The 21,843-nt window shown below is 39.3% G+C and overlaps 1 protein-coding gene across 1 annotated transcript in view; it reads right to left on the reverse strand.

Annotated features, from left to right (window-relative positions):
* TRPC5 (transient receptor potential cation channel subfamily C member 5) overlaps positions 1-18,308 on the reverse strand; it is a 157,993-nt gene extending 139,685 nt beyond the window's left edge. The window contains exon 1 of the mRNA XM_036271288.1: positions 17,931-18,308. Coding sequence (XP_036127181.1) covers positions 17,931-18,308 — 378 coding nt within the window. The remainder of the gene's footprint in view (positions 1-17,930) is intronic.
* Between the last annotated feature and the right edge of the window lie 3,535 nt (positions 18,309-21,843).

Genomic DNA, 21,843 nt, shown 5'->3' on the forward strand with positions numbered 1-21,843 from the left:
AGCCAAAAACATCTCCAGTCATTGCTAAATGTTCCCAGGGGGAACAATACTGCCTTCAGTTTAAAACCACTAAAGTAGAATATAAAACAGAGCTTAGTTACATGGTAACAAGGCAAGGGCTTAGGTATAGCTACCAAAATACAAGATTCAGAGGTGACCAGAAGCTTGGCTGACTGGATGCTGAACTTCTGAGCTGCTGGCTTCTAGTTCTAAAGTCCATGTGACTAGAAACAGCATTAGTTCCAGAGCCTATACTAGAAGAATCACCCCACGGGAATAAAGTGTCTTAGTCTGGAGTTGGCAGTACTGAAGGTCTCCAGTGGCAAGGAACTGGGCAGGTAATTATGGAGATCATCTTTCCATGGCATAGTGCTATTATTCTGTTATTCTCAACCACACTGAAGAGGAATCAGTGCACATGCATCTCATGGAAATACCAGAGTAAGTGCCCTTGGTTATCATAAAAATGGAAACTTGCCCTGGCCAGTTTGGCTCAGCGGTTAGAGCGTCGGCCTGCGGTCCGGAGAGACCCGGGTTCGGTTCCCGCTAAGGGCATGTACTTCGGTTGCAGTTTGTCCCCGGCCCTGGTTGGTCGTGCGGGTGGCAGCCACTCGATGTGTCCCTTCACATCGATGTCTCTCTCTCTCTCTCTCTCTCTCTCTCTCTCTCTCTCTCTCTCCCTCCCCCCCCCCGCTCTATCTGAACAAAAAATGGAAAAATGTCCTCGGGCGAGGATAAAAAATAAAAATAAAAAATAAAAAATAAAAAATAAATAAAAATGGAAACTTTATGAATTATGGATGTTCTAGGCAAATATGAGTCAAACATACAATGACTGAAATACATGTGTATACCCTGAGAAGCAGTTTATCTATTGAGATGGACTCCCTGTGGTTAACTAGGCCTAAATTCAGAAATAGAGTCTAGTGGTTCTTTGCTGACAGAGGCCTTTCATGTACTCTGCATTCTTGGGAGAACCATAGACTGAACTTTCAACCCCCCATCTGTTTATGCTTTCTGAATCAACTACTGTAAGGAATTTCCTTGTCCCATCATTACCATACTAGCACTTAACTAATAGACCGAGATCTGCCCTGATCAATAGAACTACACAGATTGTACCCATCATTAACCAATCTACACTGATGGAAACCTGGGAAGGAATTTTCTCCATGAAAGATGGCCTCTCATTTGTCTCTGTTCTATTTTTACTCAAAGCTGCATCTTCCCAGTTTGTGAACTGTTTGTTTGAATAAAGTCTCTCTTCTTTTTTCTCCAATATTTTTTAGTGATTTGGGAGGGGGGCAGGAAACATGTTTTATTGGTTTGTACTGCTGGAGGCACCCTGGGAGAATTTTGTATTTGGGTTCACTTTGCTTGAACTCTCCACCTGGGATTTCTGAGTGGCTTCTCTGAGAAACACTCATGCAACAAAGAACCCCTCACTCTGCAGTAGGGCTTGGTTAGGAATGGGAAACCTTTTACAAAAGAAGCTTGTGTCTGGACAATGCTAAGAAGCTTAAGTTCACCTAGCACAGACATGTCAGCAGAACCTATTTCAAGAATCTTTCTTCTTTAGCAGAAAACAGGATTTAAACATCTCTGGTGGCCATGGCAGCACACATCATGATGATCAATTGATTTTCAGTACACAATAGCTAAGATTATATTAGTGGCTCATAATAACAAATAGGCTACATTTTTAAAAACTGCAACTTCTGGTTGGCAAGGAAAAGTAGTGTAAGTTATTTTGTGATTGAACCAATGCCTATCATATTGACATCATCAATGGTAAGTTCTTTTCAAACATAATCTTTGACAAGCAAAGATTTACTGATATCCATATGGTGTACTGTATTTACTCATATATTTTTCCTCTATTGCATTTTGAGAGAAAAACTCAAGAAGAATATCCCCCCACCATAATTTCTTCCTCTCTGTTACATTACTTCTAATTACATTGTTTTGAACTGGCAGCTGCATTGTCAATAGTACCTTCTCAAGCAGAATGTGTTTTGTTCTTGTCAGAACAGACAAACTATTAAAGGAAAGAAACGGGAGCTTGGTTGTCTCTGGCTGGAGGTGGGAGAAGGGAGAGCTGCTTTGGGCTTTTAACCCTACTACTACTGTCTTTTGCTTTGTCTTTCTCTAGTATGCTTCCATGCTAAAGGTGTGGGCTGCTGCCTCCCTAGAGAAAGGTATGCTAGGTATTGATCACTACTGAATTAGAAAAATATCAGGTGTCTTGTCCTTATTTCCCTGAAGTCAAACATGCCCCAAATCTGAAACTTGAAAAGCTAGAGACATTGTAAATGTAAGGATGACCTTTCAGTCACTTGCAAAATATTCCCCTCTCTGGAAGACACATGTGGTCAGACCTTATAGTTTCAATGAAGTCTTTTACTCTGCAGTACCTTTTCAGGAATGCAGGGTAGGGCTATTAGAAGGGAGACAAAGAGATTGGTGTTCCCAGTGAAATTCACTATCACTTAATTTTCTTCTTCATATTCAATGAATAGGGGATAAGAATTTTAAAGAATGATGGAAAGTTGGAAGAGTGGTAGTGATTGAGACCTCAGATGTTTTATTATTCCACTCCCAATTTCTAGTGGGGGAGAAAACAACACCCAGCTCTTGGAAGACTCCATCAATGCATAGGATTGTTTGTCTATTGTCAGAAAAGAGCAGCTAAGGTGGTCAGGTATGCAAGGAGGAGGCTTAACTTCCAGCAAATTCTTCTGCACCTCTGGTATTATAATACCATTCATTTATAAACTTGAGATGCCCTGGAGGCGCTAGACATACATTTGAGAACTGAGAGCAACTGACACTTGCACAGAATTGCTTTGGGATTTATTTCAGACCCTGCCAAGGTCCCATCAAATTAACATTGGAGTATTTAAACTCTTTCAGAGGCTAGAAGTTAATTGCAGTGACAAAAGAATGAGCTAGCTTGCTACTATGTTTCATCTAAGCCTGATGATTCTATGATTAAGTGAACCACAGCTAAACAGATATCCACTAGAACTCCAGGGGTTTTATTCTAGAAATATATCAATGACACCACTGCCTAGTGAACTCCCCCATGGTTTTTATAAATACTGGAGCTTTGTATTCTTGCCTCTTTACTAAACCAATTAGGTGTCTGACATGATACCTATTTAATGTGGGTTTATAAAGTAATTTTGGAATAATTTCAAAACACTATTCATTTCCTCATAGCATTCCTGTGAGGTTACTGAGTATTCGATCTTTGTTTTCAAATGGTAAGGGGTTGAGTAGTTTGTCTAAGGCTACATAACATTTGAGGGATGGAGTCAGCATTAGAACTCCACTCTCACACTTTGTCCATCATATCATATGCCACAGATGATATACACATTACATAATTACAAGGTTGGAAGAGACCTTGGAGATGACATAGCCCAATCTCATAGTAGATGTTTAACCCCTTTGTTAACACTCCTGTCCAATGGCCATTCTACCTCTGTTCCAACATTTCTTGTGGTGATATGTCATTTCATTTCTCTCCACTGCTGAGATTATTGTATTAAAATTGGGTGACCGCATTTTATTCTTCCCCATCAAACACTACTCAGCACTTTTAGACTGCTCTCTCTAGTATGTAACTCTTTACTTAAAATGCTTTTCAGTTTGGCTCAGGGGTTAGAGTGTTGGCTGTAGACCAAAGATCACGGGTTTGATTCCAGGTCAAGGTCGCATGCCTGGGTTGCAGGTTCAATTCACAGCCCCAGTTGGAGTCATGAGGGAAGCAACCAATCGATGTGTCTTTCTCACATTAATGTTTATTTCTCTCTCTCCCTCCCACCTCCCTCCCTTTCACTCTCTCTAAAAGTCAATAGAAAAATATCTTCAATATAAAAATATTCTCAGGTGAGGATTAAAAAAAAAATGTTTTCCTGAGTAGTGATGTGACATGCAGCAGGCAGTGAGAATGTACTTCTTTTTATTTTTTGACTCCATCTTTGTGGTAGTGGCAGGCATGGCCACACTTGGTTCAGTAGCCAACATGGAGTTCTTTGTCCATGCCCAGGAGCTACATAAATTCAAGGTGAGTGGCCAGGAGGCAGTTGCCTAGATCAAGGCTCAGGGAGCCTCACTTGTGGGCATTGCCCTAGAAGATCAAATGGTGCTTCTGGCAGACACAGTTTTGGAGGATGAGGCTACCCTTAGCCAGTGTATGTTGGAGGCCTTGACCACACTGGAAATAACTGGACATGTGCTTGAAGGTAGAGTTTATGATACCCTGGCCTATGCTGAGAAAGTGAAAAGTCATACTCCCAGAGTGGCCAAAAGGAGGAAAAAGAGGGATAAGGAGAGGAGAAGTAGACAGTCACGGGCTTTGTGAAGTGGTGGATGTAGTACCATTGTGTCATTAATGCTGTACCCACCTTTGGCAAGATGAAAGGCACCAATGCTAACTCTTAAGTCCTTTTACATACCACTTTTCTCTAATAAAGCTACTTAGTCTAGTAAAAAATAAAAAGAAGAAGAAGGAGGAGAAAGAGGAGGAGGTAGAAGAGGAAGAGGTGAGGGAGGGAGAGGGGAAGCGGTAGGAGGAGGAAGAAAAAGAAAATCATGCTTTTTTATTATGTAGTTCATTCACTCTAGGTACTTGCCATGTTCCAAAAGCTATTCTAGGTACTAGAGATTAAAAAGTGAACAAAAATAGGCAAAGTACCTTCTCTAGATAGGTCACATAGGCAACAAACATATCAGGTGGTGATAAGCACTATGAAGAATTTTGAAGCAAATCTTGAAGCAGAGCAAGGGGATAGAAAACAATGAGAGAAGGTGCTATTTTTATATAGGGAAATTAAGAAAGGCCTATCTGATAAGGTAGCATTAGAGCATATATCTAAAGAAACAGTGGGAGATAGCCATGCAGCTACTTGTATGAGGAACATTTCAGGCAATGGCATCAAGGCTAGACCCTTCCTATAAGAGGCTAGTATGGCTGGAACAGATCGACTGTGATAATAGTAAGAGATGCCTGCTCAGTGTGGTTCAGTGGTTGAGTGTCGACCCATGCACCAAGAGGTCACTGGTCAGGTCACATGCCCAGGTTGTGGGCCCAGTACCTGGTGGGTGGCATGCAGGAGGCGGCCAATCGATGCTCTCTGTTTTCAATGTTTCTATTTTTCTCTTTCTCTCTAAAAAATAAAAATAATAATAATAAAAAAAAGAGATGAGATCAAAGAGCAGGGGGCCAGATCATGCAGAGTCTTGTAGGCATTGAAAAAGGCTTTGGAAGTTTTTGATCAGAGTGACACAGGTTTATGTTTTAAAAGTGTGACTCAGTTTCTGTGAAAAGACTAGATTATGTGGATCTGAGAGGGAAAGAAGAGGAAGTCAGTTAGAAGGCTACTACAGTTGTCCAGTTGAGAGATAACGATAGCTTGGACTAGGGTGAGATGATAGGGTGTTGAGAGGTTGGCAAATTCTAGGGTGGTCTGGAATGATTCAAAGCTTGAAGTCTCTTGTTATGGGCATTTCATAATATCCTCTATTCTTTGAGGCCCTTCTAGACATCATGAGTCTATATTTGTAGTTCATGTACTTCAAACATGGGAAAGCTTCATTTATCTGTTTTGTGAATTCTCAAACTTACTAGCTCTTCTCAAATCAAAGTGGAAAAAATAACCTAAGTAACAGACAATTGGTATTGTTGGTAGCATCAGTTGAGAGAAAGCTTCTCCTCTTTGAGCTTGTTAAGGTTGCTCTATTCCAGAGGTAAACATCATTTTATTGACTTCTGGACAAGAAGACACTAAAAGCCTCTACATCAGTCAGGGCTGCCTGATCACCTATTTATTTTGACACTACACATTAATACTCTCAGTGTCCAAACATTTTTTAATCTAGACGATTACGTCAGCATTGCATCAAATAAAGTAAAAAAATTGGAAACTATCCTATTCATCTGATCAGTATAGACAATTTGGAGAGTCTATACCAGAAATGATACAGACTCATCATGTCATACATTGTCTCCCTTTTACATGTTTCCTTCCTACTAAAAAAAAATCAAGGAAATGTTTTCCTGTATATTCGCTACTTGCCATCCTTTGTGAAGTAGCAACTCTGCTGCCAACAAAGTCAGGGCAGAAAATGGATTAAATGGACTTTTGCTATTGCTTGAGTGTTAGAACTCATTCCTATGAGGAAGACCAACCCTTCTTCTTGTTTCTGTCACCTCTCTACTTCCCTTGGGCTTGAGATATAGGCCTGTCCAGTTCTCTATTTCTGTGCTGTCAAACCAGTAAACTCTAGCTATAATAGCTATATAGACTTTCTTCCTCTGAATAAAGATACTTAAGCCCTAAACTAGAAATTAAAAATAAATGAATAATTAAGCATGAATACTCTTTTATCCAGACTTTTATATAAGAGAGACACTAAGACATTTTAAGCATCACTAAAACAATCCTATATTTTTATGCAGAAAGTTAAAGATCTAGAACATAATTAGCTTTCTTTTTTGCCTCAGTTCTGTTAAAGTCTGGGTATATCACTGTTTTCTAATAAATTAGGGTGTTTTTTAAAAGAATAAATAAAGTGCAATGACCTTAATATACCAAGAGTTTAAACAAACCAGGAAGAAAAAGATGAAGACTCTAGTAGAAAAATGGGTTAGCCCTGGCCAGTGTGGCTCAGTTGGTTGAACACTGTCCCATGCACTGAAAGGTCACCAGTTTGATTCCCAGTCAGGGCATATACCCAGGTTGCAGGTTTGATCCCTGGTCAGGGTGTGTGCAGGAGGCAACTGATCAGTGTTTCTCTCTCACTGATCGATGTTTCTCTCTCTCTCTCTCTCTTAACATCTCTCACCATTTCCCTTCCTCTCTCTCTCAAATCAATAAAAACATGGATATAATAAAAATTAGTTAAAAATGAAAAGTTGATTCATAAAGGAAGAAAACAAATTGCTTATAATGTGAAATCCCACTTACAATAAATTCAATGGTAAAATGATAATGAGGTAGCATTTATAACATGTCAGGTTGACAATTTTTTTAATCTTTGATTTTTTTTTTGCAATCTATGATTGCAAAGATGTGAGAGACACTCTTACAAACAGTTGGTAAGAAAGCAACTTTGTAATGTACAGCAAAATTTTAAAATGCATACGCCTTGTGATTGCATAATTCCATTACTAGGAGTTTCCCTTACAGATATAATCACAGATGTTCAAAGACATATATACAAGGATATTCATTACAGTATTGTTCAATAAAGCAAAAATATAAGAAAACTCAAAGCCTAAATATCCTTGAAATAATTTAAATAGAGAACTGGTTAAATAAATATGGCACATTTGTATGATATAACATAATACTGTCATTAAAAAGAATACAGTAAAGATAAATATTTTTACATGGAAAGATATCCACATGTATTATTGAGGAAAACAAAACAAATTTCAGATCATTAAAAAAAAAGTCTGAAAAGTAGGGTACAGACTGACAATCCTCAGAGGGGGGAGGGAAGGGATAAACCACAGAACTTATAGGCATGTATGCATAACTGATGGACATAGACAACAAAGCTGGGGATGGGGTTGGGGGATGGGGAGGAGGGTGTCAATGGGGGGAAAAAGGAGAAACATCTGTAACAAAAATAAATTAATAAAAAAAGAATTAAAAAAATTTAAAAATAAAAAAGAAATCTGTGTATCTGTATGTATTTCTGTTTGAATATGCATATAAAATACCTAGAACAATACACTTATATTGTTCATAGTAATGACTTTTATGGAGTTGATTGCGAGAGTAGAAAACAGGATGTTTCCCTGAACATGCTTTTATACTGTTTTAATTCTTACAGTTAATATGTATTACTTTTATAACAAAAATTCAAAAATTCCAAAGTAAACAAATGGATGTAGAAAAGGATTGTGGTGACCTAAGATTCTGATACAGAAATAATTTCACATTTCAGTTTGAGAGTTAAGAGATAAGGAAAGGGGGTGGGGTGGGAAGAGAGACAATTGCTTGGGTAAATATGACACATTTTTATTTTGGTTGGGTAGACAAAGCCCAAATTGCTCTAAACTTTGGGTGAATCAATGAGGATTGAAACCTTCCCTGTGCAGGCCCATTGGAAGGTGGGGGATACTATCTGCCTATTTGATGACATAGGGGTTGATTAGAGGATCTGTAGAGGTCATTTTTAGCTCCAAATTTCCATCTATAATTTTGATACAGATAATGAAGCTGATGGTGGCTACAAATATCAAATCACTCCAGTTTGTTCTTGAAGAGCAGAAAGGGATTTAGACATTCTACTGTCCAGCCCCAGGATTTTTGTAATGGCCCATCACTCCCTCCTTTTTGGGGGAAGAGGTAAAGGTGGTAGACTCACAGTCGATTTGTCACTGGGGCCAGCTTCATCTTCCTTCACTGATTTGACTGTCTTTGGATGGTTCTTTCAGTGTATTTTTCATATTTGGCTCACAGCTCTCCTTTACTAATGGAAAGACAATAATAATCTACTATAGCAAGTGAAACAGTAAGCTTTTCTCCATTTAAGCTCTTGGTATTCACATGATGATTACCTTCCCTTTACTGAGGAGTTTAGAAGGCTGACATACTTCTTAGAATAGCTGCTGGATTGGGTCACTTAATTCTGCCAGAGGCAACATAGTTTGCATTTATCAGCTGGTCTCTGAATCCAGGATGCTCCTTACTAAGGTGGCTCTCTTGACTCCAGTGACTTTCTATTGACAGGAGAAAAAACCACTTCCCTTAGCCTGTATTGTCTGTTGGCCTCACTAACCCACCAATTTCTAGGGCTAGATTTATCAGTGAGAATTAAGTTGATTTGAGGGGCCATCAGTCAGCTCTCTTTTCTCAAACTATCAACCATGTGCCTGTATTTTGAACTTTATTCCATATGAAATAAGGAATGGCTGTGGTCATTTGAGTGACATGATCAAATGCAGGACTCTTATTTCTAACAGCATTAATATTTCAACTAATTGTTTATATGTTTGCCTCCTCCCCTCAATCAAGTTATTGAAATGAACTTAGTAACCAACTGGATGGGATAGTTGAAGAAGAGGGTAAAGATGAAGACAACTGCAAGTTTTTTTTTTAATCTAGATAACTAAAAAGATAACCGAAAGGAGACAGGGTACACTGTATTGAGAGGATATACTGGATGAGGAGGAGGCTTTGGAGGGCACAATGAGGCTAGCACAGGGATTAAGAAAATAGACTCTACTGCTAGGTCTGCCTAGGTTTGATTCCTAGTTTGTCTGCTTACTAGCTTGGGAAAGTTATTTAACCTATTTTTCCCCTTTATTTAACCTCCTGATATCCTCATTTGTAAGAATGGATAATAGTATTATCCTGCATTACAAGATGGTCATGAGTATCAAATAAGTTAATGTATGTTGTATACTTAGAATGGTACCTGACACATAGTAAGTGTTACATTAGTGTTTGATATTTTTATTATTAGACATAGTGAATTTTAAATGTTTGGGATATATCTACATGAGTATATCTAGCTGAAGTTTATAAAATAAATGATGATGTTTATGATAGATATTGGGCTACAAAGGGAGAAGTGACAGAACTCAGGGTAGCACTAATATCAAAGGATTTGAAAAAGACTAAAAGGTAGTGTCAGAGAAAGAGGAGGAACCTGACAGGTATGATATAGATGCCAAGAGAGTTGTCAACCAATGAGATTAAAATGCAACACATTGGGCCTGTGTGGATGGGGAGGGAACAAAGAGACTGTAATTTAGGGAAGTATATAGATGAAAGGAAAAGGTCAAGTATCAATATGGCCAAATTTCTCATAGATATTCGCTGTCCAATCAGGTTTCTGGGTGATCAGTAGATCCAGCTCCTTACATCCCATTCTAGCCCTCCCAGCTCCAACTACCATTCAGAGGACCAGTAACAACCAGCTGGGATGGTGGTGATTATTCACCAAGTTCCCAACTAAGGAGCAGCTCAACTAATTTCCATAGACTCATTCTCCTTTACTCTAACTAGGATCAGAGAGAGAGAAAAAAAAAAGTAGGGCAGATGAGCATAGGAACCCAACAACTACTGTTTATGATAAGACTCAGGGCCCACTTGGCCCAGTGTCCTGACACTGAGTGAGGTATCTGTGGCCTTCCTCTATGAGGCTAATCTCATGAGGGTAATGAGCCCCAAGCATTGTTTTTATCACCAACCCATCACTCCAGGACCTACTATGAACAAGCTACCAATGCCATTCTCCATTTATTTCCTTCTGAACAGTGTGCCATTCCCTTCTTTCTTCCTTTCCAGCTCAAAGACAATTTCTTATATAAAATGTTCCTCCTTTGAAATCTCTCTGTATACTTGTATATAGAGTGACCTCCTATATTGTCCACATTACACATTTTGGATGATGTAGCACATATTTCCTTGTGCTGTTCTTTTTCTGTCCCATGTTGTTGTTGGCATATGGAAAAGAATCAGTACAAGGTAGTATTTGGTGCACTAGGATAAAACTGCTAGGAGGGAAGATAGGAGGACACTGATATTCCACACTTGAACTGAATTTGTGACAGGAACCATAACCTGGAAAAACCAAAAACAATGAGGAGCCTGGAGTGAAAATGAGACAGAAAATAATTACTCTCTACAAAATAGTACCTGTGAGGTGAAGGAGGACAGAGGAAAAGAGGTAACTCTTTAACTGGACATGTATATGTGGGTTAGGGCTATATACAACCAGAGTATAAAGCTACAGAAAGAAAGTCCTGAGTTGGTGGTAACCCTGAAGGAAGGTGGGGAGGGTTATGGCTAAAAAAACCTCATGTGTTTCCATTTAGTGATTTGTTTTTGAGATTGCTTCATGGTTTCTTCCTTGTGAAGTGTTTTGTAGCCAGCTATCTTGATCTACTTGAGTCCAAGTTTAAATATTTTTTTTTCCTGAAAGGCAAACATCACTGTCTTCTATCTTTTGTTACCCTTGGAACACAGAAGTCCATGCCCACTAAGCATGTGCATGTCTGTCCTCGCCACAAGACTATTAATTTCTTGAGGGCACTAACTGTATCTTTCAAATTTATTGTGATTCATATAATTAGTGGTAAAAAAAATGCTTACAAAATTGAATAGAACTGAAGAGAATTAATCATTTGCTGGAACTCTGTCATCAATTAATTATTGTAGACAGACACTACTTATAATTGCTTTGTTTATTTTGAACATCATTGTAAATGCTACCACTTCTAATGATTCCTTGGAGGCAAAATGGAGTAGTAGAAAGAGTGGCTTGGGAGATAGGAAGCTTTTGTGCCAGTACAGGGATCAGCAGAGTGACCTTGGACATGTCACTTCAGACCTAATGATCTCTAAACTCTTTACAATTCTGTCCATGAGTACTAAAAGTAAGCACAGATATATGAGAGGAGGTAACTCACTTAATCAGTTTAGCCAATATGATGCCATATAGTCACTCTGACCATTTTTTCCAACAAAGTGGCTGATTTATTTTCTTGACTTAATTGACACAACCCATTTTTTTTTTTTTGGCCTAGAACTTTTACTGTGGAATTAAAATCATAGAATTAAAGCTGTTACTCAGATTATTGTAGGCATACATACCTACAAAGCCTCTGTTCTCTTTACTACTTTAGGCTGCCTATAAACAGCAGAATAACTTTTACTTTAATTTCTTCCCTCATATTGACTAACATAACTAAACTCTTTATACCCTCTCTGTGCTCCAGCCACCTTTGCCTGGGCCCTTAGTGTCCCCCTCCACACTGTGCAATCTCTCCCTGAGACCAAGGATCAGACAGGAGAAGGAGTGAATGGAATGTTGTGTTGCTGATTTTCTACATGTTCAACACAAACACTTACCAGTGTTGTTGAGACTTAATTTTGCTAGCTCATCTGTGAGACCAATTTTAATTTAGAGCCATCTGCCACAGACAAATGAGTAATTATGGCAGAGCCCAGAGGGGTGGGCCGTGGGGAGAAGGTTGGCTTAGCCTCTTTCTCCTGCCTGTATTGACACAAGTGACCAAGAAGGAAAATTACTTGGGTGGGCTATTGGTGCATAGGCCAGCAGCTATACCTCCCTGTTGCTCAAATACTTAGACTCCAGTGAACAAGGAGGGATGACTTTGAGGTCATGCAGCTTGCCTGACAGCAAAAGGGAGACCATTGCCATCAAGGTCAGGCAGAAGGGGGCAATCTATGAACAGGGCCAGCTCACTTACTAGTCTCTCCCTCTCACTATATTGGTGGTACCTTGTGATGAGTTCCACTTGATAGCTGGGCTCTCCACACAGTATGACGGACTAAGACAAACTGATAGAGTGAAGCTGAAAATAGTAGTCATTGACCTCTGTCTAGCATTTAAAAAATTTTAAAAGACTTTAACATATTTTTCTTATTTCTTCCTTACTATAGCCCCCTAGATTGGGTATTGTTAGCTTCATTTTACAGATGAGGAAATTTAGATATAGGATGAATCCATAACTGAACGTGTGTAAAAGAACTTATGAGTTGCCCAAGGTCACCCTGTTAACTATAAACTAGTTAGTACCTGAAACTGAATTAGAGCTTATCATTGTGTTATGTAGAGCAGTAGTTTTCCAGCTTTTCTTGCTCCTCAGGCGCCAAGCAGGTATGGGTGTTTGTGTATGTGTGTGTAAACAAGTAGAGCTTTAGGCCTCAACCTGTATGTACTTAAACTAAGGCAGCTCTGCTTGGGTCTGTTTGTGTGTTTTATACCTGGGCAGGACTTCATTTAATGAAAAGCTCTGAAAATATTTGAAAACCACTACTCTAGACTAGTATTTCTCATACAAAGTATGATGGGTTGAACTGTGTCCCCTCAAAGATATGTTCAAATCTTAAAACCCGTGAACATGACCTTATCTGGAAGAAGGGTCTTTGTAATGAAGTTAAAATGAGGTCATCCTAAATTAGGATAGGCCCTATATCAAATGATTGGAGTCTTTAGAAGAGAAAGAAGAGTGATATTTGGATACAAAACACTGAGGAGAACTCTATGTGATGACAGAGGCAGAGATTGAAGTGAAGTAGATACAAGCCAAAGCATGGGACAGATTCTCTTTTAGAGCTTCTAGAAGGAATCAGCCCTGCCAAAAGCTTTATTTTGGACTTCTGGATTCCTTAACTATGATAAAAGACATTTATTTTAAGTCATGCAGTTTGTGGTAGTTTGTTGTGGCAGATATATGAAACAAATACAGAAAGGTACATAAATCTCTTACCTAGAAACAGGTTGGGAATGGGCTTATTAAAATGCTGATTCCAAGCCAAAACCTCAAGATTCTCATTCTATAAGTGTGCAGTGGGACTCAGGAATGTGAATCTTGACAAGTTCTCCATATGCACAATGATTGATATTTGAGCTTATTGTGACCATACACAGATACAAGTCTCTCTGGATTGTTGCTGAGTTTGCTGTCTCTGTTGCTGATGCTTTGCTAGTAGTTCCGAAGTTAGTGGGATGAAAGATGTAGACTTTTATTTTCTTTATTGATTTTAGAGAGAGAGGAAGGGAGAGGAAGAGAGAGATGGAAACATCAATGAGAGAGAACACCGATTGGCTGCCTCCTGCATGCAGCACACAGGGGATTTGGCCCACAACCTGGGCATGTGCCCTGACTAGGAATTGAAATGGTGACCTCTTGGTGCATGAGTCTACACTCAACCACTGAGCCTCACCAGCTGGGCAGAGGTAGACTTAATGGGCAAGAAATAAGCTGGTATTAAACCTTCTGCTGTCCAAAATATTTGAATTCCAAGCGATCACAAGTCCTCTGAATCATTACAATCTACCCCTAATGAAATAAGCCATAGTGGTTTTGGACTGGATGCTGCTAAAAGGGTCAGATTTCTCGAGCAGCATGAAGACCACAGAATAACATACACAAGAAGACAACAGAGTAACCACCCCCCAACACACACACACACACACACACACACACACACACACACAGGGTTCTTCTTGTTGTCTAGTGCAGGGAATCCTATCTGATAGAGCATCACCATTTTTAGTTTGAAATTTGGCACCTATTAAGAATCCATGTCTCCAAGTGAGTGTTGATATTTGAAGTCAGTGTCAACCATTTATGACTGTCTTCTAATTTTTATCTTTTATTTTTTAAAATTAATTTTATTAATGTGTTTTTGTTACAGATGTTTCTCCCCCCCCCCATTGACAGTTTCAATAAGCTAGAAGAGGGAGAAGAAGACAATGGTTGAGGGTAAAGATCGAGTTGAAGGTGTCTTGCCACCAGCCTGAAGTCAAACTATACCCAGTAAATCCTAAGAAGCACTAGTTTACCCAAGCCAGATTGAGGTCAGCTGTGCCTAATCCCTTAGTGATATGAGGGAGGGTTTCTGTGAAAGAGGACAGGTGTTTGGATTCTTTTTGTGGGAGGGTGCCTTCCTGAGAGTAGGTCCTTCAGAAGGCATGTGTTTGCTTACATCCCTGATTGCCCCCAGGTAAATATATCTTGTTTCTATCTCAGAAAAAGGCAGCACTTCTGCACTGTGGCAGCCTGTTGTTATAGTTACTGATGTATGACTTATCACAGTGATTGTCAAAGCAATGGAAGAAAATGAAATTTAGCAGAGGCTGGTGGTGGGGCTTGGGAGAGAAAGGAGAAATAGAAGAGAAGGCTGCTGAAGAGACTTGGGAATGGAGTTGACAACTTTCTGGGTTAGTACAAATGGCGTGATATTTGAGTATAGATAAAGGAGGTCTTATACTGGCAGTGTCTGAAGGTAAACACAACTTGTCCCAGATAGCTTTCCGTAGGTTCCATATGCCTAATATTCCACTATTAGTAATTCATTACTGTGAGTTACGCACTGCCTTTCTCCAGGAAAGGTCATACCTTAGATTTAGTGTAAATTTACCTGGTACTTTTCTTCCTCAGGGATTCCAGAGCACTGGGGAAAGATGAAAGAAGTGTCGACCATCAAATAAGAACTTGGCCTACTTTCAAAACTCAGATAGAGTTGATATTTCTAACTCTCTTTTTGGAAACACCTCTGTGCCCTCCTCTCTTTCAAAATAGTTATGAAGCCAAATGAGGTTGAAAAGGAAAGTCTGGGATGTCTTTGTCAATCAGTTAGCCATATGCTTTTCTGGGAGATACACCCCATAATTCCTTCATGTTAATCAGTAAACAATTATACAAGGTTAGGCAAAAATAGATTTACAGTTGTGAGTACGTGAAACAAAGTTTATTCTTATATTATTATTTATCATTATTATTATTATTTATCTACATTTGCTCACCACTGTATATTACCCATTATATACTAGTTGCTGGGTTAGGTATTAGGTATTAATTGGGGAAGCATGGCAACAGTTGGACATTATATTATGCCTCACATTAAAAAAAGCAATCTAGTTACAGAAAGCAGATTAAGTATAAAGTAAGGCTGACCACTATTATGTAGTAGTAAGTGACTGGTGTCAGGTGAAGGACTACACAATCTCAGAGGTGGGCAAGATCATCATACTGCAGGGTAGCTGGGTAAGTCTTAGTTTGTATTGGCACATTAAAATACTCAGGCACTTAGCAGGGCTGTGGTGAAATGGAGCACAGAACAAATCAGTTTTCATGTGGACAAAGTAGGGATTATGTTAACATCTCTCTGCTTTGGTATAAATCCACATGATGGATCCTTTTCAGAGAGCTCATTCATCTGTATTCCACTGATCTACCTCATCTCAGAACTTCTGTGCTGGGAATTCTAACATTTACTCAGACTGCAAGGGAAGCAGTGCAGCCTAGTGGTTAAGAGGGTGGGTTTAGGAAGTAGATGGCTTGGTTTCAGTCTTGGCTATGACATTTCTTGTGATCTTGGACAACTGACTTAATCATCCTATAACTCAGTTTTTCTCATTAGTTAAATGGGGATGACAATAATAGTTTCTACCTAACTGAGTTACTGGGAGTATTAAATAAGGTAAGTTGTGTATGGTGCTTAGCACAGTGTTGATTGCATACTATTCATTCATAGAATAAACATTTATTGAGTGCATGTGATGTTGCAGACACTTTCCCAGTGTTGGGATACAGCAGTAAAGAAGAGAGATAAAGTACCTTTTCTTCTCGCACTGTGTTAAATGCTGATGGAGAATAAGGGGATTCAGGCTCTTTATTCAAGGAATTTTTCATCTAGTGTTTTCCTTTCTGCTCTATCAATTATAATTCTTAGTCTTCTAGTTATCACTTAGCTTATTTTCATTCCTTTTTGCTTAACTAAGTAAATATTAAAGCTATTAATTTCCTTTCAACCCAACTTTGGTCATATCCCATAAGATTTGATGTTGAGCATTTTTATTATCAATATTTTCTAAACACTTTGCAGTTTTAGTATTGATTTATACTATTTCTATTTCTATTTTTGTTGTAGCACTCACCCAGGGATATTTTTACATTGATTTTTAGAGAGTGGAAGGGAGTGAGGGAGAGAGAGAGAGAGAGAGAGAGAGATGCATCAATGTGAGAGAAACACATTGATTGGTTGCCTCCCACATGACCCTGATCAGGGCCAGGTATAGAACCCACAACCCTTCAGTCTGTGGGCCAATGCTCTAACCGCTAAGCCAAAGAAGCCAGGGCCTATTTCTACTTTTAATGTATTGCACTATTCCAAGTTTGAGGACTCTGTATTTTCTTTGTCCCTACTATACACCCAATGCTATGCTCTAAAGGAAGAAATAAAATCAAGAGACATGTTTGAGGGGGTTAGAAGGGACTGAGGGAAACTAGGGAAAATAGGACTGGAAAAGACTGTTAATGAAGAATGTTGAATGCTAGGCTTCATGAATTGGTTTCTCTTCTAATGGAAAGACATTGTAGTTGCTGAAAGGATGGAATTGTATTATAGAACTGTTGCAATATTTTGTGAAGAATAAGCAGCATCATTGTTCAGAATGTGCTGAAAGGAAGAAAGAAAGAGGTTAGTGGGAGAGAGTGCAGTTAGAAGATTTCCATGTTAGTCTAGGACATTGGTTCCCAAACCTGAGTGTGCATAAGAATTCCCTGGAGGGCTTCTTAAGACATAGCTTGCTGGGCCCCACCCCCAGAATTTCTAATTCAGTCTGTGGTGGGTCCTGAGAATTTGCATTTGCATTTATAGCAAGTTCCCTTGGTGATGATAATGCTAGTGGTCTAGGGAGCATACTTTGAGAATCACTCTTCTAGAAAAGAGATGATGAGAACCAGAGGCAGAGTGGTGAGAGTTGGGCTGGAGAGGAAACAATGTAAGGATATTGGGAAGAAAGAAACCACAAGGTTTGGGATTGGATATGGAGGCAAGGGAGAGGACATCAGAATATGAAATCTCAGTGCCTTGAAGAGTAGAGGAATTGCCAAGACTAAAACCTGAATATCTAGGGGTGGCATGCAGTCACATGACAGATACTAGAAAAATATGTGAGTCTCTGTACTGTATCCATCTGCGTTTGCATAATGAAACTCATGTTTAAAGGCCTCCTGTCCTTCAGGAGAGAGGCTAGTAAAAGGAGAAACCTCAGGTTTGTGTTTGGTTTCTTCTTTTCTAGAATGTAACCTTTGATTAGAGGAAGAAAATAAAGATATGTAACAAATGGTAGGAAGGGTAGGTGCTTGAATATTTCAGAAATAGAAAGTACACTATTTGGTTGTGAAGTATTGAATGTATACGGGAAAATCCTAATAAGGAAAAGGCAAATCAGTAAAACTCAGCATGGGTCATGTAGGGTAGCTCTAGGATACCACCTGGGATCACTGATGCTACTTCTGAGAGCAAAGGGTTGCTGTGATAGGGCTTCTCTACTATAGCCTACCTGAAATTCCCTAGATTCAAGGCTTGTGAATATGTCTTGTTTTTTCTGGCTATTTCCCAACCTATAGGGACTTCTCTTACCTGCTTCTCTCCACTGGGCCTCCTGTAGCTGAGCAGAAGCTCCACAGCACCCACCACTTCTTTGCGGATGGCATAGAGCAAGGCATCACCTACATACACGCTGTGGTTCAGCAGTAGCTCCATTATCTCCAAGTTCTCATTTTCAATGGCAATGAGTAGAGCACTCCGGCCCAGAGGATCCATGCAGTTGATGTTGACATTGTAGTAGATCTCTGCCTCCTGGAGGACCTGTTTCACAGTGGCATAGTCCCCCTTCTCTACAGCATTGAGGAAGGCCTTCTCCTCTGCAGAGAGCTCTGTCTCTGCCCTCACTATTTGCAGGGGGATGCGGTCTCTGTACGGTGAGTAGTTGACCTTTTTGTAGTACAGTTGGGCCATGGTTCATAGCAATTTAGAAACCTGAGTGAGGAGAGAAAGGGAGACCAAAGATATTCTTAGATACCTGAAATTCTCAAATGGCCAGCTGTGGAGGCAGCCTTGCTAATGGGTTGGAAAACTCAACACTGTTTTAATGTCACAATCTTTTCCTTCTTGCAAAGGAGTATAGCAGAAAAAGCCAAGGTTTGGGGGTCAGAAAAATCTGGGTTCAAATCCTGACTTTACCAGCTCTGTGACCTTGGATAAGTTACTCAAGCCTTATTATTGTTAAGGTTATCAATATCAATAATATGTATAACAGTTATCATTAGTGACTTCTCACTGTGTACCAGGTCCTGTGCTAAAGAATAATTCCTACTTCATAAAGCTATTGTGAGAGTTAAATAAGATAAGGCATTACTAAAGCAGTTGGCAGTGTAAACCTGAGACATGGCACAAGCTAGTTCCTTCTCTTCTGCTGCCTGAAAATACTCGTGATAATACTTCTGATTGGTGATGCAAAGTTGGAGTTCATCTTTGGCCAATTTCTTTGGGCTCTGAGCCTATGGGCTTGTGCAGATTTTCAGGATTACATTTGCAGTTATCCCAAATGCAGATTATGGATTGCAATTATATTTTATTAAAAAAAATGGTTTTTTCTTCATTAATTTTAGAGAGAGGAAGGAAGAGAGAGAGATAGAGAGAGAAACACCAATGAAAAAGAACAACGACTGGCCGCCTCCTGCATGCGCCCCACTGGGAATTTGGCCCACAACGTGGGCATGTGCCTTGACTGGGAATTGAACCTGCAACCTCTTGGTGCATGAGTCGATGCTCAACCACTGAGCCACACCAGCCGGGCTGCAATTCTGTTTTAATGCTAACTGAAATTCTCGCCTCCTGCTACTTTTCACTGGGGGGAGGGTATTGGCTCCAAAAGGCCAAAGGCAGCTGCAAAAGATAAGCACACGCATCCCTCTGCCCACTCATGATTTTTTCCTCCACTATTCCAAACCAAGGAGCTGACAGATATGAGAATGTGATTGAAATCTGTGAAGTGAACGGTCTGTTTCACAAGCACATCTAAAGCCAGATTTTCATAGAATTTAATTTAAATTAAAACTATTATCCTGCAATGTGTTTAACTTTCTCTGGGAGAAAATATGACAGTCTTTGCTTTTAATTGCATAGAATGAATCACAGTATAGAACTCCTGCCTTGTAGTTCATAGATCAAATTCATGAACCTTCCTCACTGACTCCTTGTATTAGCCCTGTGAGGTAGAAATGGCTATCCTACCCAGGGAAGAAGATGAGGCTTGGACCCATTAAGTGATTGGTCCTCTTTTCCCTTCTATCCCTGGGACCTCCAGGGTTCTCTGGAGGCTGAGTTTGGATAGACTTATTTACATGTCTTTCATCACCAAACTGTTTTGCCAGCAAAAGGAAATTAAAATATGATAGACTCTTGTCTCATCTTCTTGATGTAAGAGAGATGAAGACATGAAGCTCACAAACATTTGCTTCACTCTTCCAGGTAATTATATCCCAGTTTTGGCAGAAGTAAAAGCATATATTATACCAAGTGGCATTTGTAATTCATGTGCTTGTGATCTTCTGGGAAGTTCATATTTGAAGATGGGTGTTAACTCTTGCCCTCAACAGGCCTGATGACAAATTTATCTTTGCATAAAAATCTCAGGAGAGTAGGGTGCTGTTTGGCTGTCTTGATAAATGTGATATTTGCCTGTGCTATTTTCAAGTAACTCAACAGTGACTAAAGAAAAGCAGCACTTAGAGTAAGCATTTGTCCCTAAACAGAAAATGACTTTAATAATACTAATTGTAGACTGCCTCCCCGTCTCCATTATAAGCAAAAAGTAGGAGGAAGAAGAGACAGTGTAATCTCCTGGGGAGAAACTAAGCAACCCAATTCAGTTTATATTTACCGTATTTAGCTAATTAACATGACCATGATAGAAGCCTTCCTTGTGCCAAGCAATATGATAGTCACTTTTAGAGGATATAAAAGAACAAATCCTTGCCTTCATCATCTCTCACCTGGACCATTTCACAGCCTTAGACTTGACCATCCTAACATGATTCTTTCCCTTCCAGATTGTCTACCACACTACCCCCAAGTTATCCCATGAAACACAAACCTGATCCCATTTTACTCCTACTTGGTTGATTTCTTGCTATTCATGTGATAAAATCAATATTCCTTGATGAGGTCTGTTAGGTCTTGGCTTGTGTTTACCTCTCCAACTTTACTTTAAGCCATTCTCTCACCCTCATCCACTATTTTTATTTATTTATTTTAAAATTACAGTTAACATCCAATATTAGTTTCTGGTGTACAACATAGTAGTTCTGCATTTATATAACTTACAAAGTAATCACCCCAATAAATCTAGTACCCATCTGACACTATACATACTTATTACAATATTATTGACTATATTCCCTATGCTCTACTTTATATCCTCATAACTAATTTTTAGCTTTGTAGAACTTCTTCCAATTTGTCCAACATGCCAAGATTTTTCCTCCTTCAAGACATTAAAAAATATATATATATTTTCACTGATCCTCCAGAGAGAGAAGAAGGGAGAGTGATAGAAATATCCATGTGAGAGAGAAACATCAATCAGCTGCCTCCTGCATGCCCCCACTGAGAATTAAGCCTGCAACCGGAGCATGTGCCCTGACTGGGAATTGAACTGGGACCTCTCAGTCCATGGGATGATGCTTAATCCACTGAGCCACACCAGCTGGGCAACCTCCTTCAAGATCTTTGATCACCACCTGAAACACTCTTCTTCAGCTTTTTATCTTTCTAACCTCAATAACATGTCACCCCTTCAGTGCAATCCTCACTAACTACCCTCTAGAGTATTCCTTCATAGTTTTCTCTTCTTGTACTCTTTTCTCTCCCTTCTTAATGCTTATTACAATTGTCTGCTCTGTATAATTATCTTTAAAGCTCAAGTGTAGATATTGCATCTGTCCTGTTTTTCAGCACCTGCAACTAGCCAATTCCTGGCATACCATGAATGCTTGATATATATATTTGATGAAAGATGAATAAACCTTCCATGATATTTTCTCATCTTACTATATCCTACCTTAAGTTCTAGCCATACTGAGCCATGTTTTCTGAGTTGCCATTTAATGACCATGTCTTTGCACATGGATTCGTCCTACTTGTCTCCAGCACCTTGTTCATAGGTTCCCTTCTCTGTGAAGCCTTTCCCCAATACCCTCTGAAAGTTAGGCAATCTTCCTTTGAATTCTCCATGGACACTTGTATCACAATTCTCCAATGTCACCAAACTGAATCTTTGTTTTCCTGCTACTAGAGTAAGAACACCTTGTTTCCTGTCTTCCTAGCACTCACACATGGTTTGGAACATGGCGAGTACACAACAAATGAATATTTAATGAGCAAATACAACCTCTCTGAGAAGGGTTGGCAAGGTCATAAAATAAAATGCTAAATTATGTGGTACTGATTTGAAGCTTTGTAATTTTAGTCTTCGCTTTTTTTTTTTTTT

The sequence above is a fragment of the Molossus molossus genome, unplaced genomic scaffold (genome assembly GCF_014108415.1).
Source record: "Molossus molossus isolate mMolMol1 unplaced genomic scaffold, mMolMol1.p scaffold_m16_p_2, whole genome shotgun sequence".
NCBI lineage: Eukaryota > Metazoa > Chordata > Mammalia > Chiroptera > Molossidae > Molossus > Molossus molossus.